Source organism: Brachypodium distachyon, chromosome 2 (assembly GCF_000005505.3).
Source record: "Brachypodium distachyon strain Bd21 chromosome 2, Brachypodium_distachyon_v3.0, whole genome shotgun sequence".
NCBI classification, from domain to species: domain Eukaryota; kingdom Viridiplantae; phylum Streptophyta; class Magnoliopsida; order Poales; family Poaceae; genus Brachypodium; species Brachypodium distachyon.
In genome coordinates this window covers 58,422,653-58,448,096 of record NC_016132.3, presented here as the reverse complement: position 1 = coordinate 58,448,096, position 25,444 = coordinate 58,422,653, and the positions used below count along the sequence as shown (strand labels likewise).

At 45.3% G+C, this 25,444-nt stretch overlaps 2 protein-coding genes, 1 long non-coding RNA gene and 1 pseudogene across 3 annotated transcripts; 1 reads left to right on the top strand and 3 right to left on the bottom strand.

Moving 5' to 3' along the window:
* Positions 1 to 12,747: 12,747 nt before the first annotated feature.
* Positions 12,748 to 15,198, top strand: LOC106866178. The gene is made up of 3 exons (XR_001406091.2): positions 12,748 to 12,930; positions 14,129 to 14,409; positions 14,799 to 15,198. It is a non-coding gene; the product is annotated as an uncharacterized LOC106866178 (long non-coding RNA).
* A 1,437-nt stretch (positions 15,199 to 16,635) lies between these two features.
* Positions 16,636 to 17,801, bottom strand: LOC100832548 (annotated as a pseudogene).
* A 526-nt stretch (positions 17,802 to 18,327) lies between these two features.
* LOC112270599 (ankyrin repeat-containing protein At2g01680-like) lies at positions 18,328 to 21,903 on the bottom strand. Its single transcript, XM_024458372.1, has 3 exons — positions 20,925 to 21,903; positions 19,465 to 20,048; positions 18,328 to 19,314 (listed from the first exon to the last, which is right to left on the bottom strand). The coding sequence occupies exons 1-3, from the start codon at positions 21,784 to 21,786 to the stop codon at positions 18,511 to 18,513; spliced, it is 2,250 nt and encodes a 749-aa protein (XP_024314140.1). The 5' UTR covers positions 21,787 to 21,903; the 3' UTR covers positions 18,328 to 18,510.
* A 2,526-nt stretch (positions 21,904 to 24,429) lies between these two features.
* Positions 24,430 to 25,271, bottom strand: LOC100832239 (abscisic stress-ripening protein 1). Its single transcript, XM_003567461.4, has 2 exons — positions 24,998 to 25,271; positions 24,430 to 24,905 (listed from the first exon to the last, which is right to left on the bottom strand). The coding sequence occupies exons 1-2, from the start codon at positions 25,148 to 25,150 to the stop codon at positions 24,750 to 24,752; spliced, it is 309 nt and encodes a 102-aa protein (XP_003567509.1). The 5' UTR covers positions 25,151 to 25,271; the 3' UTR covers positions 24,430 to 24,749.
* Positions 25,272 to 25,444: the final 173 nt, after the last annotated feature.

Genomic DNA, 25,444 nt, shown 5'->3' with positions numbered 1-25,444 from the left:
TTATCCTTATTTTTTTAGTATATTTTTATTTTGTGCTACTAGTATAACTGTATAACTGAGTGGACAGTGACATTAATGGCTGTAGACCCGTCCGTGGACTGCTTAAATGGGAAGAAAATCTTTGACTTTTGGGTGCAGCTGTAAATTACAGGGTTGTTGGATAGAGCCAACTTTTTATTTCCTTTTTGACAACTTGCAGCATTTGATTCTTTTTATTTCTTGCATGTATTTTTTGGATGAACTTCTTGCATGTATAGTACGGCATCCTTTGTCAAGTTTTGACGACTGTCTTTGAGCAGAAATTAAGGCTCAGTTTGCGATTATTGTTGGAGTATTATCTACTGTAACTAAATACTTAAAAAATTCAGAAAACGTTCATTATTTATATGGTTAGAAAAAGATGAAATGAATAGAGCTATGAGAATTCACCGCACTGCTAGGAATACAAGAGGAAGTGTCGAGGGTGTAGGAATCATCTAAGAATTCCAAATTAGGCGAGTGGCCGGAGGCAAGGTTAGGCAGAGAATTCAACGGAAGGAATTTTTAGAGATAGCAGTACGAGGGAAAGAACAAAATGGAAGACGGAGACGATCGACAACGGCATACTGTACAAGCCTTCAGTTCAGCCTCATGTTTTCGTACTCTCTCCGACCTAAAATATGGATGTATCTATGCCGACAAAACATCTAAATATATGTAATAGAAAGTCACTCGATATGGAACGGAGTGAGTATATTTTACCTTAATCTTTCTTTTTCGCATTTGGAAGGTTTGGTTTGGAGTATATTTTGGTCAAACTCGAGGTTGTTGGCAAGCCTGCAGGCAGGAGGCAGGTCCTACTTTTCGTTCTTCAGTTGATGGTCGTGCCGTGCAGCACGATTTTGTCGTCCTAATTAATTATCGATTTTTCGGATGTTTTTTTTAAATAGAAGTTGAACTTTTGGGACGTGGTATCTTCTTTCTCTCTTCTTAACAAGCACGACTATACTTGCTTGCGATTCAGTTATCCAGCCAGTAGCCGATTTCATTCGAACCACAGCTGTTTTTTCGCTAGCAAGAATAGAAAACAAACAGCCCGATCGATCGATATCGATCAACTAGTCTAAAAACATAGACTAAAATTATGAACAATCGGATTTTGAGAGAGATATTGGTATAGTTCTAGGGGGGGACATCTACATCTTGCTTTACTGATTCAAAGATCAAGAAGTAATTAATTAAACATGGGAATTAAAGGGATTGCAGAGAGGACTCAGGAATCAGGAACCGCCGTTAGATAGATCGTCGGTCGCCGTCAGATAGACTAAAAATGACGTGTGTGGCCGGGCCGGTCAGAACGATATGTATATATGAACCCATGCACGTAAGTGATCTTCTTGATTACTTTTCCCGCCCGGTAGGCCGTCTCTTTCCGGTAATTAAATTTGCACGGCAGAATTTCTCGCAAATCAGAAAGCGAGACATGCACCAGCCGGTCGGAATTAATCGGAAGTGCGCAAGGAAGGAGGTCTTGAGACGAGAAAATTCACCAGATAAGTTTATAAAAATTCTGTTTAAGGAGTATGTTGTGTACAAACTTAAAGACTTTTTTCGATAATGTATAGGAGCTTTATTGAACTGAGATGTCGCGTCAAGAAAACACACCTAACAGCACCTCTGCATAACAAAGATGCACACAGCCAAGCAAACGCAAAATTAAACTGGATTCAGGCTTCCACCGTTCTAGCTTCTCTTCGTACTCCAGTTCACTAGAATGTATCGAGCATATTTATCTAGATCAGGTGGCTTCACATAAACTGTTGCGATTTCCAAGTCGGAAAAAAAAAAACCGGGATGAAAGTTCAAGTGGAAAGAGAAGGGGGGTGACTTGTTTTAAGAATTGTACTCCAACGGAGAAATTGGGCCTGTTTATCACTTTTGGTACGTACCCAACTCTCTCGACTTTGTTTTTGCACCCAGCTATTATTAGCCACGAAGCAGTGCCTTGGCTAGTCAGCAGTCAAGCACAGCTCCACACGAAGCCAGTAGCTTTCGACGAAGCTAGCAGTTTTCTCTCCATGTATGTTAGTTAATTAATTTTCCGTTTCTTTTTAGATAGATGATTTCTCTAGACGTTCTTTTTAAGGCTAAAATTTTGTTGGCATCACTGGCATGCCCTGCTTTGCAATCCCAGAAAAGAAAGGAAACTATACTACAGCTAGAGCTAGTGTCTTGTTTGGTTGCTGCCTGAAGTAGTGTCGCGTAGCTCACCTGGCCTGGTAGCTCCTTTTCGTCGTTACCCCAAAGTCAGGCCTCCAAAATCGGACGCCAGAGCTCAGGCCAACTAACCAAAGTGCGTAGATTTGGTCTAAAATGCATTATGATTTGGAAGTTTTAAGGAGGCTAGAATGTATTAATTTGTAATTGTATCATGCATGAAACAGAGGGATACGTACTTTTGAATATTCACCAGTACTAACATGTTGGTTTTCTTTCTATTGATAGACAACGTTGCAATGTTATTTCTCCCGTTCAAACTTTAGTAACAATTAATTAATGTTTTCATTTAAGCTTGGGGTGTCTCCGGTTGATTAATTTCATACGTAAACAACAAATTTGGGGTTCCCTTAACTTCGTTTCTATCCTTTATGGATACTTAGTCCTACTAACTAATAAATCTCCAATTGAAAATAAAAGGCACTCTAGTAAAAATCAGACAAAATAAAAGATGGAGTAGACGACAAATAATAACTTTGAAGTACTCCAATGCTCATTTATTTGCATGGCCTCACAACCCAATGAAACCATGAAGTTTAAGCTCTTTGAAGTAGTCTCAACGTTCATTAATTTGCATGACCTTCAACCAATAGTGTATATTAATTACAATTCTGTAAGAAGGATGATCCTAAGACCTCTAAAAATGCCCCACAATTTGAGTAAAAATTCAGGCCTCCAACATCTTATACCCTCTGCGTCCAACAAAAGATTTCTCAAGTTTGTAAACATTTAGATGCATATAGACATGACTTAGTGTATAGATGCATTCAAATTTAATCAAAGTTGAGACATTTTTTGTTCGACGGAGAAAGTATTTTGGATCGACGGCAGTGCTCCCTTTCTTTGATTTAAAAATGGCGCGCGTGTTAAAAACTTAAAATTCTTCTAAAGATTCTTTTTTTTTCCAATGGAAATGCACAAGCCCCGATTGTGAGAGCTTGGTTCAGTTTATAACGTAGATCAACTCCAGATACGGGATGGTTCAGACTAATTAATTAATTTGGTAATCCCCATGCGTCAATTGTTGAGTGTGTGCTTCAGTTTGTACTTGTAGAGCAGCTACACTAGAGTAGAGCTGTTTGATCACACATGAGCCATTGCGCCAATTCTGAGAGCCTAAACTTGTCGAAATATTACACGTATCTAGACGTTTAATTTTTGAACATAGATGCATTCATATTTGACAAATTTGAGACAAATAATATGGGTCGGAAGGAGCAGGATATTCTATCGTTGCCGTGGGACTGTGCTGTAGTTGAATATTAGGCGAAACCTGATGCATGGTGCATTCCATATGTATCACTCTTGAGTTCACATGGAGTAGCTAGTACATGACTAACTAAGGATACGCTCGATGGAGCAGCTAGTGCAACAATAAGATGTCAGCACAGTTGCACATATATATAGCATAATACTTAGTGGAGGAGCTCTTTTACGGTACCCCGGATTTAATATGAGCCGTTTATTTGTCCAGATCTAATGACTATCATTACTTCATACTCCATCTCAATCCCATGGGTGGAAAAATCAGGAAGTACCCCGAATTGGATGGCAAACTTGTAATTACGTTTGACCTGAGGTTCTTGGGATTTTGATTTGCAATTAAGAAAAAGAAAAGAAAAATGGTTATTCGGTCTTCCTTCCCGATCTAATCGAGGCGCTGGCGGAGGGGACGAGGGGCGGCCGCCAGAGCTCGATGTCGCCCCGCTCCTCCATGCCGCGCCTTTCCCCGCCCCCGACGAGCCGCAGCGAGTGCTCCCAGAGCTCCGCCTGCAGCCGTGCCCGACCTGCCCGCCGCCGTGCTCGAAGAAGATGGCCGGCTCTGCCGAGTGCCGTTGGCTGCCCCATGCTCCGCCCTGACGAAGCCTCCCGCCATGGCCTTCGTCTCAGGGCTGTCGTCTCCATGGCCGTGGTCTGCATCGAGCCTGCCATGCCCTCCCCGCGCCGCACCCGACGCCGCCCAGACCCCAGCAGCTGACCTCGCCCTCCACGCCGTCCGGCGCCGCCGCTTCCTCTGCCCCGCCCTTGCACGCGCCGCCCGCTGATCTGCTGCCCGTGCCTTCCGCCGCCCAGCGTTGCCCCACGCCCGCCCATGGTCTTCTTGGATGTGGATCGGGATGTGCAGGAGCGCGAGCATGGCGCCGTCGTGGGCACGGCCCGTGGACTCGGTGGTGAGGTGCGTGCCGAGCCAGAGCCGCTTGCCGTGCGCGCCCAGGACGCGCACCTCGCACACCCAACGGCCCGCGGCGCCGTGGTGGCGCACGCCGCGGTACACTGGGTGGCGCGTCTCCTTGAACTTGGTGCGCCCCGCCGGGCGCTTCGACCACACCGCTAAGCCTTCTTGCCTGCCGTCGTCGTGCGACGAGGAAGAAGGTGAGCTGTCTGGGATTGCTCGCTCGCCACTTTGGTGCATGAGGTGAGAGTGTATGTTCTTAGTCTGATGGTTACGTCAAATGCAGGAAGTTCGCAGCATACGAAATGAGTGATCGGCTGCGACCTGTAAGGACCGTGAAGGTGACAAGTCTTTTTGCACTGGCTTCTTGAAACAGGTTAGCTAATATTGGATCATGTCACTTCTGCACAAATATGGCATTCCTTATGTGATCATGGTCATTATCTGCAATTGGTTAATTTTGAAGTAGCGTGTGTGTTGCCGCATGACATTTGTTGGCATGGAAGTAATTTCTTATGCCCTTGGTAGTTGAAACTGAGATTCTATGAGGTGCAGAGTATGTCAAATTTCCTAGAATTTTGGTGTATGCATAATTAATGTCCTGATTAAGCAAGGTCAGAAGAGGGAAAACGAAATCTGGTCCATAGTTTGAGAAATATAATGCATCCACTGTCAGTTCTAACTTTGTTGCAGAGTGAAATATGACCATACTCACTGAACTCCCATTCTATAATTTGATACCATGGACTAAATTTTAGTCAGCAAAATTTGGATGGCATGAATTAAGTTAGCTCAATATCCCGGTCACCACGTGTAAAACCAGATTGAAAAATTATCACCACGTGGCATGAATTAAGTTAGCTTCTCCAAGTGGAAAGAATGAACTTGTGCAGCACTGCACCGAAATATTGCACAACTTTATGCACATGATTAGATGAAAATGACAAAGGTATGAAAAAATACTGTAACACCAGCAGGCAATGATTCGAAATGTTTAGGTCTACATTGAAGAATAATTATGGAGTCTAACAGCACCGGACAAAATATGATAAAAGAAGGAGACGAACTATATTTATGGCGTGACAGAAATATAGGACTACTTGCTATGACAGACGCATATCTATGATTCAGAACTATCACTGGAGACTGGAATTTCTTCTTCACTTTCTTGCATTTGCATATCCCTGATCTTGATTTTGTTCAGCACACTGTAGAGGATGTCACATGGTAGCTGCCTCCTGAAAATTTCTATATCTTTCTGCATATGTGTAGTAAAGTAGTTAAACATGGATCCAAGGATGAAATTTACAGTGCATGTAGGAATAATATTCGAAATCTTCACCTGTGAAAATCTCTTGGACAGCTTGGATCCCGACCATAGTTGTATGTACTTGATGACAAAAAGGCCACATGATGTCCTGAATTAAGGATGAAATTTACAGTGCATGTAGGAATAATATTCGAAATCTTCACCTGTGAAAATCTCTTGGACAGCTTGGATCCCGACCATAGTTGTATGTACTTGATGACAAAAAGGCCACATGATGTCCTGAATTAATTAATTAGGATTTCATTCGTTGAGTTTATAAAAAGAAGATTAGACATTGGCGATGAATGTACATACCCGTCTTTCTGCCTTGGCACATGGTTGATATTTACGTGCTCCCATGTATTAACACTTAAGTCTGGCCACCTATTAAATCTGTCCACTTCCTTGGAACTATCTTTGGCCATCCTTAAATACATCTCCATCCCTTCCAGCTGATAATTGGTTTGTTCAAGTGGTTAATGTACAATGTTAAGTGTGTGTGTGTGTGTGTGTCGGGGGGGGGGGGGGGGGGGGGCAAATAATAAGCTTACAGGTTCAAGCCACTGTTTCCTGCAGAACAAGGGATTACGCATATAAGATTTTCACATATATATGATTTGTAATGACTAGTGATGTATGATATGAATCTTGGCTTTAGATATTGTTTTGCTTAACGCAGGAGTTTTGGGCTCAGATGAGGGAGATTGGTCACTGGAGGGAGATGGATCCTGATGGAAGACAAAACAAAGGTCAGAAAAACACAGGGCAAATATATTTTATACTGTTCATGTACTGGTTTTGAAGTTAAAATTCGGATCATGCTGACCTTGTTTGTTGTTGCTAGATTTCTTGCTCTTCGTCGGAAGGAAAAAGTTGGTCTCCATTGGCGGCGGCGGCCGGGAACAGAACGAAAGATTAGCTACGAGGCGGCGGTGGCCGGGAACAGAACGCGCTTCAAAGATTTGTTCCACTTTTGGAAAGATTAGCTACGAGGCAGCGGCGGCCGGGGAACAGAACGAAGATTAGCTAGATGGCGGCGGCCGGGAACAGAACTCAAGATTCATTTGCTACCCGGATCAGAACTAAAGATTGTATATATAGAGAGACCGGAATACCAGATTTGATGTATCGTAACTGCCTAATATATGGTGCAACTTAGGAAAATAGCATGTCACGTATACTGGCCCTTTGGTGTTGGAAAAATATCTTATGTTTTCGGGCGCGGGGGCTATACTCGTCACGTACTCTGGGCTTGTTGTATCTGTTACCGCCTATATGCTTCTGTGGCTAGCTTGTAGATAGACGCCTGCACATCAAGAGATAATGGTTCGTGGCGCAGGAGGGTCTCTGGTGGCTGCCGCCGCTCGTGCTGCCGGAGAAGAAGGCTTTCGTGCCTGTATATGAACTATATGCAGCAGGATATGAATGTATTACTGGAATTGTTATTGCACCGAAAGAGAAACTCTGTATAAACAGCCAAGTCAGAGGGAATTAAAAACTGCTGGTTCACTCTGCTCTCAAACGAATGAAGAAATCATTAGAAGCTGCGCCTATCAATTATCAGTAATGTCTTTTGCTCGAGAACTGACAATCTGTCAACGCAAGAATTATGTACAACAGAACATTGCTACAACCGACAAATAATTAAACCAAAAATGGATAACTTCATTCATTACAGACAAAGATGCATGTTCCTGCTTTAATCACATAAGTTTTACAATCAATACTTTGGCGTATACTTGATATATTTTCTACTCTAGGGGGCTACAAAACTTGGTGCATAGTGTTTCACTCCCTGCCATAGCATCGACCTGTTCATCTGTGATGTTCTCAGTATACTGTACATTTGCCATTTGCTGAATCAGTTCCTGCATGGTTTATCATTTTTAAACATCAGATTCATGCAATTCCTAGGCACCAAGGTAGTTTCGAAGTAGCCAACAAACCTCCAGTACAACAAGCTCAGTGCCCAATCCTTTCTTCAGTTGATTAACAATGTATTGGAAAAGGCATTTTAGCTCCGTGCAAAGATGTTTCTTTCAGCTGTTAAAATCTACTCGTTCAGAATAGGAGCATAGAGAAAGGTGTATAGCAGTAGAAGAAAGTACTTCCATTTTCAAAACATAGTTGGGATTTATTCAAAGAGTCAACTGACAACAGTAACTATTGGTCTATCAAAATTCAGGTTCAGCTATGATTAACAACAGTAACAAAAAAATGGAGTATCGGTAACTCTGTGATATCTTTGTTATATGATTTTTTTCTCGGATGCCATGTCAATATGAGCAAACAAAAATTAATCCTTCAAATATTTAGGTTATAAATCAGTGCTTGCCATCCTGAACCAATAGCTACTACGCCTGCAACCAGCAAGAATATGCAGTGCAGAGCTTAGCACCTCTCGTCCTATGAACTAGCTGGGTAAAAAAACATGTCAGGTCAGGTTCAAGCTTGCCTTGCCCGATGAGAAGAGCAGCGCGATCTGGTTGTTGTAGGCGAGGACCAACCACTAGAATAACTACTTCAGTTTTGGACAAGTGCGCCTGTCATGTGTGGAATTGCCACATTCGCCGCACAATCTGTTTCGCCTCTTGTGCCCATTCAACTGCCTCAATGTCTCATGAAATGGCTTCATTCTCTTCTTTGATGGAGCACCTTTTGTCACGATGTGGATCAAGGACTTTCTCCCCAAAAACATTGCTTGAGGCAGAATAATGGGATGGTATAGGACCAAAAGCTGTCTCATCTGGGGTCCCATCATTCTCAACGGGGCCATCGAGAATGCTTTGCAGAAAATCCTTCACCTGCTACGAACGCTCTTCGCTCTTCGAAGCTTTGAATAGAGCAACACTAGCCTTGTTTCGCATTTGCCGGTAACGACCCATCTCTTCTGACCACACATGTGTATTGGCATTTGTCTCCGACACGAATGCGGCCTTGGCTTGCATTGTCCACCTAATCCGAACACAACACGGAGGAATGGTCTCTACACCCAGGAAACTCAGAACAGAAAAAATGTGTGAACATGGGACACCTTCGCACTCCAATTTTCGGCAACCACAGAAGATGCCATTCATTGAAGAGCCATGAAATGAACACTCTACAAAGAAGACATGTCTGCTCCCTCCTTCGGCTCTTTCTTTTAATGCAGCTCTAAAGGTGACCAACCCATCTCTCTCTGTATGCTCTTCAATCTCCCATGCAGATGATCTGCGAATGCAATATCTAACCTTCCTAAACATCTTTGGTGTGTAAATATGGGCATCATTTTTCTCTAATGGATTAGTATCTATTCTAGTGAAAAGGACTGAATTTGCAGCTTTTGCATCCAACTCGGCCTCATTTCTGCGGATACGTGACATGAAGTGCTCGCTGTGCTCCACCAAGTCAACCAACGACATTTTCCGGTCTAGGTGATTATGGAGCCTAGAGTTAAGACTCTCGCTATGCTGGTTGCTCTGCATGCCCAAAAAATATCTTCCATTTGTATAAGCCGCAGACCACCTCTTCCTAAGTTTGTACATTCTGGACATCCATGTAGCCTGCTCTGTGATCTCATACTTTTCCTTGAACTGAGCCCAAGATCTCTCAAACTCATATACTCCCTCTTACGATATATGAGTTTTCTGAAGTCCCGAAGCATTGGATTACGCAGGTGGCGTATCATGTTCTGCTCAATGTGCCAACTGCATAGTCGATGGTTTGTCCTCGGCATAACCTTCTTAATGGCTTTCCTCATGGCGGCGTCTCCATCAGTGATCACAGATCTCGGGTTCTTATGGCTCATCGCCTCAAGAAATGACTGTAGTAGCCACTCGTACGACGAGACAGTCTCGTCTGAAACAATACCAACACAAAAAACAATTGTACTGCGATGATGGTCCACCCCAATAAATGGAACAAATGGGAGATTATACCGATTGACCCGATATGTGCTATCAAACACAACTAGGTCACCGAATGCTTCATAATCAATCTGAGATTGTGAATCTGCCCAGAATATATTTCGAAGATGTCCTTCATCATCCGTACTGTATTTGAAGAAAAATTCAGCATCTCGTTCAACTTGGGCTCTCATGTGGTTCAAGACAAATTCAGCATCCCTTCCTAAGATTCTTTTCTTCTTGTACTTGGCGAAGAAATTATAGAGGTCCCGGGAAACAAACCCAACCTGATCATACCCACCATGGTGCTTCTCCATAACTTCCATGATTTGGCATGTACGAAGGCCACCAAGACCATATTCTACGGCATCAGCTTTCTGAGCGTTGTTTAAACGGCGATGTGACCGTAGAAAAGGAGACTACTTGGGGTCAAGTGGATGGCTGTGGACATCAACAAAATTCTTGACAAACCAAAGACCCGTTCCAGGTTCTCGCTGGATCTCAAGCATAGCTTTACATCCACAACGGGTGAGCGCCCGTGGCTCCCTTATTTGATCTTTTGCTACAAAGTACTTCTCCAAACGGTACCCTTCCTTACTGCAGCAGAAACGTCTTCTTTTCAATTCCATGGTGCCACTAATGTACTCCTTATCATCCAATCTCACATTAAACCCTTTAGATTTTGCATAGCTGTTGTAGTGCTCGTAACCTTCTTCAACGCTTCCAAACATCTGACTCACCATCATGTGATATTCTTCCATCTCCTCCATGCTGGCATTATAACCATCCATCTCAGAAACTGTCAAACCTGACATTATGAAACACAGTCATCAAATTAGCACCTTTGTTCAAATATCTTTCCTCTCAATAACAAAGTTCAATTCTTTTTTTGCCCAAATGGGCAGCCATGGTGAGCTTTCATCTCCCACTTCTGGGATTATTAGGTTAAGTGCTCATTGCAAGTGGTGATTAAAGTACAGTAATCATGCTGTCAAAAGTAGTAGGCTAGGTTTGTTCACATTTCAAAATCAGTGCTTGTTACCCTACATGGTTCACTGCAAATTGCACAGGGTACAAGATGACAGGCCAAGAGCAGAGGGGACGGAGGAGGAGGAGGAGAAGGGGGACATGAGAACTCACAGGAGCGCGATGAGTACGAAGAGCAGGAGCACGGCGACGAAGGAGTACTTGATGGCAGCGGCGAAGATGGAGGCGAAGATGAGCACGAGCTGCAGCAGCAGCGACGCGCCGGCCTAGACCAGCGCGCCCGTCAGAGCCACGGCCGCGGCGGCGGCGCTCAGGCGGCGGGGTGGCGGCTGCGCGGAGGCGAAGGAGGTGCCTGTTCCTAATCGGTCTGTGATAAACTGATAATCCGATCTATTTGATTAACGGGTGAAAAGACCAATGTTGATGCCTTTGGTACTCCCATGTACGTTTTTGAGGTACCGGGGTATCGTAAATTTTCTCTAGTGGAGATAACTCAGCTAGTGACGGCGTAGCTTAATAAGTTTGGCTAGGACTTGCGAATTGCGATGCAAATGTTTACGGTGATAACTCAGGTGCACGATGACGGGAGACGCACGAGCACGATGCATGCCAAGTGAGGCTGCAGGCGAGTCCTTGTCGGTGCCGCCGCCGCCGGGTCCAGGGACTGCTGCTGGTGGTGGCTTTGGATCGGCAGTAGTCGCAGGGGAGGCCAGAGGCAGTATGATGGTGCCGCTGCCACCGTCCTTGTCGCCGCTGTCGTGACCAGTAGCGTCATGGGGCTTGCCGGAAGGGGGCACCTTCATTTCCTTGGGCACATTGCCTTTGGTCAGCGGCTGAAGCTGGGGCAGTGGTGCTGCCTGCTGGAGCAGCCCTTGGTTGATGTCGTCCAGGTCGGGCAGTGGCGGTATCACGGCAGCCGGTGGTACCTCCAGATCTTGCTCGGCCAGCACTTGGTAGCCGCCGTTCTCCTTCTCCTTCTCGTCCGGCCGTGTCCTGCAGGGGCGCAGCCGCAGACCACCGGGAACGGAGGTAGGCGTGAAGCAGGGCGCACAACACAGCCGCGACGCATTCCAATTAATTGCCAAGATGGACAGAGATCAGTTATATGGGACGATCGAGTTTGAGCCCTACAAACAAGAGGCATGCAGTTCCTTCTTACAAGCATAAATATGCTGCGCCTTCCATTTCCATGGTCCCTCGTCTGCCCAGATGTAGGCCGCGTGCCACCAAGAGACATCTTTTAGATGGTACTGCCTGCTATAGCCGAAACCCACCAAGAGACCAATCACCAGGTAGGAAACCCCATAGCTCAGGCGGCGGCGGATGATTCGGCTGAGGTTCTCCGCCGTGCAGCACCAGAGGAACACACCAACCCAGCATCCCGACGCCGTTGAAGATAGCAATCCCTTGGTCCGGTTTGGTGGCGTCCCTCTCGCTCCAAACGAACCACAAAGGGAACCTGCGCATGCAGATTTGGCCAACAACAAAAATATTGTGAGCACCATCATCGTAGCATCACATCATACGGGGAAAAAGAGGCCTTTTTTTCTTCTTTACCCAGGAGCAAGAATACTCGAACCAGCAGTTATCAAGGGAACGAATCCTGCAAATTGAGGAGCAAAAAACAACATTTAGATTTCTTATCTGTTCTAGAAAAAAAAGAGGTCTTTTTTTTGCTGTTCTGCAGCACCATGGTTATAGCCAATTCTCTAGAGAGAACCTGAGGTGCCCAAATCAATGATGACGGGGAAACGGAGCCGACTACATTCGGTCCTTTGCCCGCCCATTTTTCTGGTTATAACCGGTTCTCTAGGGAAAAAATCCTTGACCCAAAAAAGATTTTCCCAAAAGGTGCTCCATGTAAGGAGAGGTTGAAGACATTCCATGAGAAATCTAAGAAAACCCATGTGGATGGAAAAAGGAAAAGAACTTCTGGCGAATGTGGCAAACCAAATCACGACAGGCAAACATGTACTGTCCTAAAGTAATGATTTATGTTTTGCTGTTGCTGGTACTCATTATACATATGTGCTAGCAGATAAACTAATCTTTTTCCTTTGTTTAGGCCACCACCTGCGAGGTGATGAAGTTGAGTGGTGTCTGGCTGCTTGGCTGCTTCTCTGGTGAGCTCCCTACTGACTAGTGCTCACCCCCAAAGCCATCGTGGCCGGGCCCCATGATCCCCGCCTCCCGCCCTTGAAACTCCTCCGCTTGAACCAGCCCCCAAGCTGGCGGAGGCGATCGAACGCCTGCTCAAGGAAGGGGGCGGCACCAGAGGCGCGCGGTGGCGGAGGGAGCTCTTGGAGGTATTCTGCGGGGAGGTAGAAAACGCTCGTGCGACAGATCAACGGGGGAGGGAGAGCTGCCGTTTCGGTTTTTTTTTTATCAATTATTGGCTTACGTTTCTGTGCGCCCTGCATCCTGATACTCCATTCTAATACCCCACACATCTAAATTGGAGTATTAAGGAGGCTGACGTATCCTATGAATCCGTAGATAAATTTGAGTCCTTAGATTAAGAAAAATTTGTTGCTGTTAGGAATTAATGCTCCTACTATACATGGAACCATACTTCATTTGTTGTCTGCATAAATTGCCATATATTGGTTTAGCTAGCTTACTGGAGAACTAGTTAGTTTGTCGTTTCAAGTACTCCCTCCCTCCGTAAATAAGTGACTTCGTCCAGACGGACAGAGTAGAAAGGATTGTCCTGCTGTGTTTTTCTTGTCTTTTCAAGTAGGAAGGATCTGTATGCTCCTGTTGCTGCTGAATTTGCCTTGTTCGCATCTTGTCTCCATAGTTTTGAATAGGCAAAGTAGAATCACAAACACTAGAATTGTAAAGATGGGTATATTTTTGAGAGAGAGAGAGAGAACATGTACTAATGCTGCAGTCAATTTTTGTCACTTATTTTTGGTATCAATTTCATATCATCACACGCAGCACTAATGCAGTCAATTTTTGTCTTGCATGACAGTTATTTTCTTCCACGTTACCATAGGATGTATTGCCAAGTTTTTACCGAGTTATAACCTGGGCAATGTGCTACAGATCGATGATTTTAGGTTGGATTTTCGCTCTTTCAGAAGTGAGCGCCACATTCAATATTGGATTTTTTTTTTCCTACACCGTCTAGATTCTACAACCAGATCGGCCAGAATGCAGGTTGCGTTTTGTGAATTTTGCTTGACTAAGAGAATTTCTTTAGCTTACTATGCTTCCATAGTACTGAGCCTACAACTGTTTCTCAGCCAGGGAGAGAGTGTACACCAGCCCCTCTACTATAAAGGGTTCTAAAAAGATTCATAGCTTTAGAAAAAAATATCTTTTCATGCTGACTGTCATTATTCTGCATATTTCTGGTATGACGTTTTTGCTCAGGTCTGAACATGTGTTGCACTTCATATTCACATTAACATTCAGCTTTAGCCATTAAAATTTTCATTTAGTGCTTGCAACTCTTCTAATATTCAGTTATGATTTATACAACTAATGGCAAACTGTTCTTTTCTTTGGCAGGTGCACTTTGAAGGGCTTAGTACAAAGCAACTAATGGCTTGCGTGTGTTGTGTCTCACTGGTTGTTTCAGTATAGCTCCGGTAGTGTTACTCATCTGAATGCCACTATTTTTGAGGTGTTAGTTACTGTATTTTGTTTACTGACATTCACCTTCCTGCATATAACCTCAAATCTATGGATCTGATGGCCTTAACCTGTGGTTCCTAGCCCTCCCTGCTGTGGCAGTAAAGAAGATTGACCGTGGCATGTTTTCCAGCAAGACCATGAATTGCAGTCAATTTGTAAGAATCGCCATTGTTGCCATTTAAAATTTTGTAAGAATCGACCATTGTTGCAATTTAAAAATTCTTAATGCCTCTGCTATACCTGGAACCATGCTTCATTTGTTCTCTGCATGTATAATACCCCATTGGTTTAGCTGGCTTACTGGAGCTACTAGTTTGTCGGTTTCAAGGAGAAAGGATTGTCCTGCTGTGTTTTTCTTTGTCGATTCAACAAGTAGAAAGGATTTGTTCGCTCCTGTTGCTGTTAACAATTTGCCAGCTGCTTGGCTTCTTGACTCTTGTCTCCATATATAGTTGTGAATAGACAAAGTAGAATCACAAACACTATAATCGTAAAGCTGGGTATTTGCATATTGGCATGCTTGAGTGGAATTTTTTTTTGTCAGGAGGCTAGCTACACTGCAACAAGCGGTCAACGATCCTCATTCCCTCTCGGTTCCCGGCGTCGCGCTCAGCCATGAGGATGACAAAGAGTTCCAAGACAGCAAAGCTGAGGAGGAAGCCGAGGATGGTTACGGCGGTGATGTTCCCGGAGTCGATGGCGCCGTAGGATGTCACCAAGAGCACGCAGCCGACGCACAAGATTAGCACCATGCACACCAGCCTGCTGCACTCCCTCGGCTCGGCGGCCATCATCGTCTCCTCCTCCTCGTCGTGGTGCCCAGGGTTCTCCACGTCGGCCATGATCCTCTCTTTTTTTTGGCAGCGCTAGTCTAGAGTGCCTCCCGTCCCGGACGGGATTTGTAGAAGAAGATTAATTGTTTTGTTCCAGCTCTAGCTAGTCCCGATCGGATTAGGAGTCCTATTCAGTGGGCTACAGTGGCGGAGGCAGGACCTGGGCCAACAGGGGCCTTGGCCCTCCCTATGATTTGGAATTTTTGCTTAACCCCTTGCATAAAATTTGTAAGTTTATCCTATAAACTTCACTTTTTATGCTTTGGCCTCCCTAATAAATCACTCCTTCTATTCTGGCCCTGCTTATCTTCTTTTCCTGCCTCCGTCCCTGGTGGGCTAGAGCATTGAGGCCCGGACTATGCAATGGGTTCTTTTCGAGCTCCCTCTTCGTCTCGGATTGAGATCCAGTGCCTTGCCCCCTCGATCGTATCCACCGTCCATGTGAATCGCACGGCCAGTAGCCACTCCCTCTGTTTAGCTTCGTCCTTAATTGTTCCGGCATCACTCTTCCATCCGCCCCCTCCGTCTACCTCCGGCTACTGCCCATCTTCCATTTCATCTTTCTCTTGTGCTTGTTATCTTGAGATGGTGGCAATGGCTCCTGGAGCTCATGACGACAGTGCAGCTCCTTCCCGAGGTCTATGCTAGCTCGATGAAATGCGGCTAACCTCTAAGAAAGGTGTTCTTGGGGAATATTTGATAGGAAATTAACCATTCTATGCTGCCTGACCGCTATATGCACTCGATGAAGAACTTTAGAAACCCCGGAAACAAGCGAGAATTGTGGTGTGTCGACTTGCGTTGACTAGGGTTAATTAAAGAGTACTTTTACAGTACTTTGAATTAAATACGGACCGTTTATTCATTGTAATCCAATGGCTAATCTTAATTGGCACTCCAAAACCAGTCTTAGGGAGCACCGCCTCCTGAAACGAGGGAGTACATCATGTTAGGCGTAAAAGTGTAATAAATCAATCTTCTTCTTCCTCAAGCCGTTGACTCAATTTTTTTCCTGTCTTCACAACGCCCTTGCTGCGCCCTCCGGTTCTTCTCAGACATCGACGACATTCCGCTGGATATTCTTACTGACGGTTTCTGGCGACCTCCTAGCACTAGTGTTCCTCTGTCCTCGCAAAAGCACTGGGGCTTGCAGTCGCCTTCCTAGCTGTCAAGGCCGCAGGCCATCATCGATCAACGATGATACCGTGCGGTCGCTTCAAAGGCGTTGTGTGTATTAATCCTTCAAAATCTGTTCGAGATTGTAACCAGTGAACGTCCAATCCTTTCGACTTAGCCTCTCTGTGTGTATCAATCCTTCAAAATCTGTTCTCAGATTCTTCAATCCTTAGCGCTGTGAGCTAATTCGTGTGAAATTAACATCAAAATGGAATTCTTGGCATGAATATGTGATGACCGTACATTTATTTTGCCACAATCTCAGCCAGAGAGTTTCACGGGTGTCTGCTGTTCTTCAACGGACGGGGTCATGGGGATGCAGCAGTTGCAGGATGGAGAGTAACGTGCGGTCGTTGTGATCTGTAGAGCTGGCTATTCGGGTGAGATGAGGAGCAGAGGCGCGATCTTAACGAGAACGTTGTGCGGCGGGGCGCCCGTGGAGATTGCGGAGGAGGCGGTGTCCGGTCGATCCAGACGGGCGGGCACGGCGGCGATCGGGACGAGGGCTTCAGCCGCCAGCTGCGGCTACATAAAAAGGAAAAAATAATTAAAAAGACAAAAAAAAACTAAATTACCTTTTTGAACGGAAGGTCAGATTTAAATGGTACTCCTTTCTCTCACGAGGAGTACTGGGTACCGTAAAATCTCTCTAATTAAATGATACCAGTAGATCAAATTATTTGTATATACACAAATGGAACAAGCTGAGAACTGTTTTTGGCTGTGTGGTACGGTTGGGGTTTCAACATCTCTCGACATATTGCTGGTTTATATTGTATCATCATCCTTGTGTTCTTGATGCTGGTTTAGCATTCCTATTTACAACTCTGAAAATACTGAGTTTGAAATCGAACGCTGTAACCCGTGTCTTTTATACAAATGCACCACAGGGTAACCAAAGAGATCAGACAAACTGGTAGTAACATGTGCCATTTATTTAAACAACGGAACAACATCACAATACTATGCAAACAAATAAGACAATGAATGGATTAATTAACTAGACGTCTGGCATGCACGCAAGCGCAGTGCACTATATTTATAGAGTAAATTTCACAAAACCACACATATATGTGAATGTGTGTAGTGTACATAGCCACCATATGTATATATGCAGTGGGCTTGCTTCTTGGCGTCTTTCTTCTTGTGGTGCTCGTGGATGGCGAAGCCGGCGGCCACCGCGGCGGCGATCTCCTCCTTGATTCTGTGCGTCCGGGCGTGCTCCGGGTCTGTCTTCGCCTTGTGCTTCTTGTGCTGCAACGAACCAATGCAACAAAATTAAGTACCATCGACACAAAATGTTGCTAGAAACATATGTGTCAAGTAAATATTAATTGGATGTGTACCCTCGCATAGGCTCCGGCGGCGACGCGAGCTGCTCCATGTGCTTGTGGTGCTTCTCCTCCTTCCCGGTGATCGCCGCCGGTGCCGACCTCGGCCTTGCCGCTGGTGCTGCTGCTGTCGCGCGTGCCCAATCGACCAGCAAAAGTGTATGCATGATGTCATCAATGGACTTGCTGCTGTGGCGCGCGCCCCATCCCCGTTAGGGTTCTCCACGACGACGTCTGCCATGTATAAGGCGGAATTATTTTTGCAAATCTTTTTTCAAGAATTTCATTCATTTTCTTTTTTGAGAGCAAAGAATTTCATTCATTTATAAGGCGAGTACGGGTAGGATTGGAAAGGGCGTTTTGGGCCGTCTCGGATTCAATGAGAAGCTGCTGGGCTGTGGGCCGAGTGGACTGTATTGTATACGACGGCCGGCCCATTAGAATGTTTTCGACAACTAGAAATCAAATTACAAAAGAAGAAGCCGAAAACATAAATTGGCCTGCTGAGAAATATAAAGGAGAAGAAAAAGAGAACCCGAGAGAGCAGCCAGCCACGGCCCATTTCCCATTATCTCCCAGTCATACGTACATAACTTGGCCTCGGCCCAGCCAGCTCGTCATACGTACGAAAAATGTTTAAAAAATCTAGAGTATTGCAAAGATAAAAATGACAAGCTATTAAGTAGACACTCACAAAATAAATCATCCGACAACCGAAACATAGACATATTGCTCATGTGAAAATAGATTGAACTGTCGAAATAACACTTGTCTGAATAAACCCTTGTAGTGAAATACATGTATTACATAAATATATGACCGAGTACACTGATTGAAAGATGCAGTAAAGCTGCTTATTCTGGGTACAAATTGCCGGCAAAGAAGCACCTGTTGCTGACATATGCCACTAGCTTCTTCAAGCCTGTGCTTTTACAAGGTGTATACTGCACACTGCCCAACCGGCGATGGGTATAACAGGCCAAAAGTCTACAAGTGCACGTCCAATGAAATCCCACAATAAGAGCCCAAATGCAAACTTGTAACCCCGTCTGGCAATCAGTATTCTTGTAGCAATAGCAAAGTTTTCAAATTTCATACCTCGGGTCAACGGCACAGCAGCAATGAGGACAAATGATGAAAAAACGACGGTGGCCCAATGACCAAGTGGAGCCCGCACCGTATACAACCCAAGTGCAAAGGCGGCAGTCAAGCAAGTCAGCGAGAGTGTGACTAAGTAAGCAGATGCCTGGACGTGACGGTGGCGCATTTCCGTTGTAAACACGGACATGCCAGAGTACATAACATTAACTGTAGCTGTTAAGGAGTAGATGAAGGCCAATGTGTTGGACATCATGAATGCATTGAAATACCAAGTACCAAAGATTGGTGGCGTGCCAGCTTTGTTTCCGTCGGCTGATTTGAGCCCTGAAAGTATGGCGAAGGTTACACTGAATGTCACCGATGCGATGAGTGCGGAGCAAATGCCAAGTGACCGAGCGGAATCTGTCAGTTTAGGAGCCCTTATTTCTTCATCTTCATCTTTAAATTCGACGTAACTTCTTTCCCTGAATTCTGCAGGTTTCGGTCTGCTCATATTGATAAAAAGATCCCAGCGTGCGCTAGAGTTCTTGCCGCCAGCATTTTCGAGTATGCGGTATATCAGGTTCTCTGGGTTCTGGCTCTCTGGGTTCTGGTTCTCTGGGTTCTGGTTCTCTGGCATCTGCAAAAGTTCCAATTAAGAATCAGAACAAATTAGTAATGCAATAGTAATCTGCTAAAGTTCCCTGGGTTCTACTTAACGGGATGAGTTAGCAAGCAATTTGGTAGCAAACAAAACAAAGATGAAAGAGAGGGGTAGCTAGGTCAATACCCATCGTCTGCTCATCATGGACCTTGCAATATCTAATGGAGTTTGATTTCTCTTGTTCCTCAAATTTAAGGATACTTCTTTCTTCAGCATGAGAGCATAGAAAATCGGCAGATTGCCAAACGCAACAGCTTGGTGTAATGCGGTGTCGCCTGTTATGTCCCGAGCGTTCAGTATCGATGCAGCAGCTGAGGTTGCACAAGCATATCTTACCACACTCTTGCTCTTGTACTGGACAGCAAAATGCAGGAAGGTTCTTCCGAAGCCATCGTCACGGAGGAACACGCAATCAGGGCATTTCTTCAACATAATGTCGATGGCGTCCTTTCTACCCATCTTGGCAGCGACGTGCACTGGGTACAAACCTTGCTTATCCTTCGTGTACGCTGCAGATGGGTGACTAAGTTTAGACATAGTCCGTGGTGGAAGTTCTGGAACCCACCATTTTACCCATAAGCGAACACCCCAGACGCGGAAGTGTTGAACTAGCTCTGATACGATAAAATGAAGAGGGGTGCTGCCATTGTCGTCTGTTTCTGCGATAAGATCTCTTCCCCGGCTCCAATCCAGTATAAGTTCTGTCATAGCTGCAATTAGGAAATTTCAATCAAAAATTGTAAACTAATTTTAAAACCTGAGGTTCATCTTGTGGTGTATGCATCCTCCCCACGAAAAACTACGTATTGCGAATATTTATCGTTTCAGAAGCTGGGAGCGTGATGCTCCTTTCTTCAAAAAGAAAAAAAGTACTTCACAATGGGAATGAATTTGTACTACATTTTGCCTCAGTGTCTCATATCATAGCATTGATGAACTTTGGAGCAAACTTCATGGCAAAAGTTCCAACCACATTTCGTAATTCCTTTTATTTGCAACTCTGCCGAAGCTGTTATAGTTTGACGGAATGCATCAAGTACAATTAACGCATTACCAGTAACCACATTCGTTAATTAAGGTACTCCCTCTGATGTTAAATTGTTGTCGAAATATTACATGTATCTATCTAGACGCTTTTTAAGAATAGATACATTCATATTTGGGCAAATTTGAGTTAAGAATTTCGGTTTTGCTATTTCTTAGGCGACTGAGAAATAACTATTTCTTAATCGATGATAACAACCTTTTGATTCAATCATTGAGATTTGTGTAAGATTAATGTAGGTCCGATGGATAAGAAAATCATCATTGGATGGCTACGATTGTTGACTGAAAAATAACCATTTCTCAGGCGCACACCCTAAGAATTTAGGATTTATTTATGAAGGATGCCGTGTATGACTTTGCTTGGTTGTAATACGTGTGAAACATTTTGTATGGAAACATCCGGCTGTTGGAAATATAAATTGTCAAGAAACACCGAAATAAGAAACAAACATGACAGATGGAAATGCAGCTAAGAAATCTAACAATATAAATTGTGCGGCACAAGCACAATCAGCTTGTTGTGAGCAATGTGTGCTTACCTCTGCCATGGAAAACCGCAGCATGCAGGACATTTTGATCAAGTGGCCCGTAACAGCGAATATTGTCATTCAGTTGAGTGGTCGTCATCATTCGTACAATGTCCTCGTGTCCCAAGGTGACGGCTAGATACAGTGGCGACGTGCCATCACCAGTAAGCTTCGCCGCCAGCTTTGGATCCACCCACAGCAGCAGCTCAACCATGTCCTTGTTTCCTAACATGATTGTCTCGTGCAAGACCGTCTCCCCAAGAGCGTTGGGCTTTCCCACAAAAGCAATCACCCCCTCATGGCCATTATCCTTGGCGGCCAAAGCGATGAGACTGCAGAGCAGACTCAAGTTCCCGGACCTGGCAACATAGTGCAGTGACGTGTCGCCGGACTTGTAGGATGCCGGGCTTCCTGCCCCTATCACTCCAGGGGCGACCCGATTCACATGCCCCCCCGCTTCCTCCAGTCCTCTCCTGGTCGCGGCCGTCGAGGACTCCGGCGCATCCCTCGCTGCCGCTGCCGCCGCCGCTTCCCTCGCTGCCGCCCCCGCTTCCCACGCTAGTGCTGTCGCTGCTTCTTGTTTCACAAAATCATTGTAAATCACCTGCGCGCACTTCAAACAGGAGTTCCGTTTGAAGGCAGCCAGCTCAAGTCGCGACAGCCGCGGGTCGGTGTTGTCCGTGCCACCCCTGGCCGTGGTCGGCGCGTCGGTGTTGCCCGTGCCACCCCCGCCTGTGGTCGGCGCGATTGTGTGAAGCAAGCACGAGCTTTGGCCGGCCGGTCGCAGCTCAGGGTGCCTGATCTCTTGGAAGGAGTCCTCACTGATGAGACGCTCAATGTACACTTGAAACGTCCCAGTATTGAGACCTTCCATGGGCGATGGACCAGGGCCAAATAGAAAGCGCTCAGTGTCCTTTGGTTTTGCTTTGCAAGCTTGTACTACTGCTGTCTCGATCGGTACCTACCCGCCCACCTATTTGTTGGTCTGTCTCAAAAAAACATGACAAGGAGCGTATGTATGGACGTACAGCATTTAGATTCCAACTTGATGCATGCGCCGCGCCGGGTTTTCTCCGGCCGCACATGTATTAGCTGTCGGAGAAAGAGTTAGCTGTCGGAAGTGTACTTTACGTACCCGGTGACAAGGATGCAACCAATTATCGTACAGATCGACTCGTTTGGATTCGAAACGAGCCATGTGCCACATGTATGTATTTGTATTTTGTCTCGTACAACATGCGTCGACGGATAAAGAAGCAAAAATTCCATAATGTAAAGCTAGAAGAAGAGACAAATCAAATCAAAGCATGCAGTGGAATCCGCTGGATCGAGATCTCGTCTTCCACTAGACCCATCCATCGGCGTGCTGCGGATCTATACGTGTTTTGCTCTGGCACCCACATGACAATCACAAGTTTTTTTTGAGGATGATCTTGCCAGCCTCGAGCAGCGTTCACAAGTTTGATCAAGCGACCTCTAATTAAGTTGCTTCCCGTGTATGCGGCAGACAAGGCCCAGGGCCAGTTACGCTATGTTACATACTCAATAAACCTATTACACTAGCAAAAAAGCTGTGCGTTGCTACAGAACAACGAAAAATGTATTAAAATATCAATTTTAATGTTGAGAATAGTCCGTTTCCAATCCTGTACTTGTAGACGACATCCGAGATGAACCCTGACTTCTTAATTCCTGAAATCGAGACTCTGACCTTGTTAATACACCGGTCAATTATGACCTTAAAGCTGTTTGGCACGCTAGGAATAGGATGATCCCGGTCGGGATTTTTACTTTAAACCCTCATCTTTTAGGCAAAGTCTGAATTGAACCTTAACCTCTTAATTCTTGTATTTCAAACCCTAACCTTACAAATCCTGATTAATTAAGGCATTTATTCTTAGAAAACTTTTGGTGGATTGGCGGCGCCTGGAGGAGCAGTGTCGCACGTGGGACTCGGAGCGGCTGCGGCAGAGCTTTGACAAGCTGGCGATTTTTTTGTGATTTATTTTTTTATTTTCTCCTAATCTCCATCAGTGTCGGCTGTGTGGCGTGACCGCCACGGATGAGGCGCCCCATCAGTAACGGGTGGCCTGCCCGCCACTGATTTGCACCTCATCACTGGCATGCAGGTTGCGGCGGGTGAGATGCCCGCTACTGATGTCATTTTACACCCATTAGTAATGATCCATTATGTAGTAGTAAAATAGACACAAATCACAAGAATTTGTAAGTCTACTCATCAATCAAAGAAACATGTTAGCGAAAACGATCAACCAAACACGATTTCTGGGATTAAGGGTTTTAATTAACCGGAATCTGTAAGGTCAGGGTTCAAAATTCAGGAATTAGAAGATTAAGGTTCGATTCAGACTTTGTCTACGAAGTCCGGGTTTAAAATAAACACAAATGTTTGACGTTTCATGAGAACACACATGACTAGAACGATTATCGATCATGTGTTTATCTGCCGTGAGGCGATGCTATGGTAACTGCCCATCAACTCTCTCTAACTCTCTCCCTTTGGCCCATCTCCTGACCAGCGCTGCGCAACCCAGCATGAGGTTTCTCTTTGTCTTTCTCTTGCCATACGACCACGAACAAAGAAGTAGAACCAAAGCACCACAAACAGGTTCCTTGTGCTCTTGATGCCCAGTTCATCGATCATATGATTGTTCCTATTTAGGACTCCACCAAAATAAAATACTAAAAATGACATGATCCGAGCTCCACTCCGCCAAAAACATGGAGTTAATTAATTAGCACTATCATGCATGATCTGAGGTGTTCTAATTGTAGGGTGGAGTTGTAGTTCTAATCCAAGCACATGTGTGTTTACGTACAAGGATATATTGGCAACTGCATGTAGTTAAATTGAACCTGCTCTACAATGGGAGCCTCCTCCTGTGGCTGTGGCTTCCCCGAGAAATCCCCATGGATGCAGAAGCTGATGGTGACCGCGCAGCAGAGAGCCCCGAGGAAGAGGCCCAGGACGCCGACGACGACCGGCGGCGGCCATGGCCCGCACGGCGGCGGACGCGTGGGCGTGGCCGGAGCGGGAGAAGAGGAGCACCAGGACGCCGGAGACGGAGGCGATGGCCAGGGTGCAGCACGCGCTCACGCACACTACCCCGCAGTGGCTGTTGAAGTCGGGCTCCGCCGCCGCCACATCGCCGTTGGCGTTAGGGTTCTCGACGACGACGTCTGCCATGTATACGCCGATCAATCAATCGGGGCATTATTTTTTGCCAAAATCTTTTTTTTAGGAATTTCATTCATTTATAGGGCGAGCTGGGCTGGGCTGTCTGGGGATTGCGAGTACGGGTAGGATTGGAAAGAGCGTTTCATTTGGGCCGTCTCGGATTCGACGAGAAGCTGGGCTGTGGGCCGAGCGGATTGCATTGTATACAATGGCGGGCCCGTTACAACGTTTTCTTTTAAAACACATTAGAACGTTTTTCGACAACGACTGGAAAACAAATAAGAAACCGCACTAGCTATGCGGTGACAGGACATGTGGTCAAAAAAAAATGTGGTCGCATGACATCAATCTCAAATTGAACAAGAAACCGCCGATGGTACAGTAGTACCACGATGAGAACAGACATAAAACCACTATGAGTAACACAACATGTACTCCCTCTGTCTAACGAAAGATGTTTTAGCTTTTAACTAAATTTGAATGCATTTATACATTAATTCATGTCTAGATACATCCAAATTTTAACAAACTTGAGACATTTTTTGTTGGACGGGGAAATACCATAACTTCAGAACAACAATGGAATGAATGGATTAACTACTGTACATATATGTACATGACTGAGAGTATACAATCTCTCAGTGGCGGTGACTATGCTTCTTGGCGTCTTTCTTCTTGTGGTGCTCGTGGACGGCGAACCCGGCGCTGCCAGCGGCCACCGCGGCGGCGACCTCCTCCTTGATCCGGTGCGACCGGGCGTGCTCCGGGTCTTTCTTCGCCTTGTGCTTCTCGTGCTGTATATATCAATGTCCCAAATGTGAGTTATTATCAACTGAAGTTGGCTAGCTATAAAATCAGGATTCAGATAGCTGGAAAAAAAAAATACCAGCGCATAGGCGCCGGCGGCGACGGCGCCGAGCTGGGCGAGCTGCTCCATGTGTTTATGGTGCTTCTCCTCCTTCCGGTGATCGCCGGCACCGGTGGCGGCCTCGGCTTTGCTGCTGCCGTTGTTATTGGTGCTGCTGCTGTGGCGCCCCATGAGCAAAGTAGTCTTGAAAGGGATATTAACTGAATCTGATATGCAGGTGATGATCAAATGTTGTGTGTGCGCGTGTGATGAATGTTGTGCTTGTTGTTGGCATTAGGGCCGGCATGCATGACCTTATATACAAGTGTTGGTGCACAGCAACGACGCGTAACGTAGAGATTTGTTGACCCGCAGGTAGTTTCTTAAGTTTAACTTGTCCAAATGGAAAAAAAAAACAGGACGCGTTAATTGCATAGTCCATTTGTTCACACGGACTATATATAATTAATAATTAACAAAAACAAA

Bases quoted from the DNA above. Each gene is read 5' to 3' on its own strand.
- LOC100832239 (XM_003567461.4), bottom strand. From the start codon at position 25,150: ATGGGGCGCCACAGCAGCAGCACCAATAACAACGGCAGCAGCAAAGCC. The intron at 24,906-24,997 runs GTATTTTTTTTT...TGATATATACAG, and splicing joins CCGCCGGCGCCTATGCGCTG to CACGAGAAGCACAAGGCGAA.
- LOC112270599 (XM_024458372.1), bottom strand. From the start codon at position 21,786: ATGGAAGGTCTCAATACTGGGACGTTTCAAGTGTACATTGAGCGTCTC. The intron at 20,049-20,924 runs GTAAGCACACAT...TCCTAATTGCAG, and splicing joins TGCGGTTTTCCATGGCAGAG to CTATGACAGAACTTATACTG. The intron at 19,315-19,464 runs GTATTGACCTAG...GAACTTTTGCAG, and splicing joins CCATGATGAGCAGACGATGG to ATGCCAGAGAACCAGAACCC.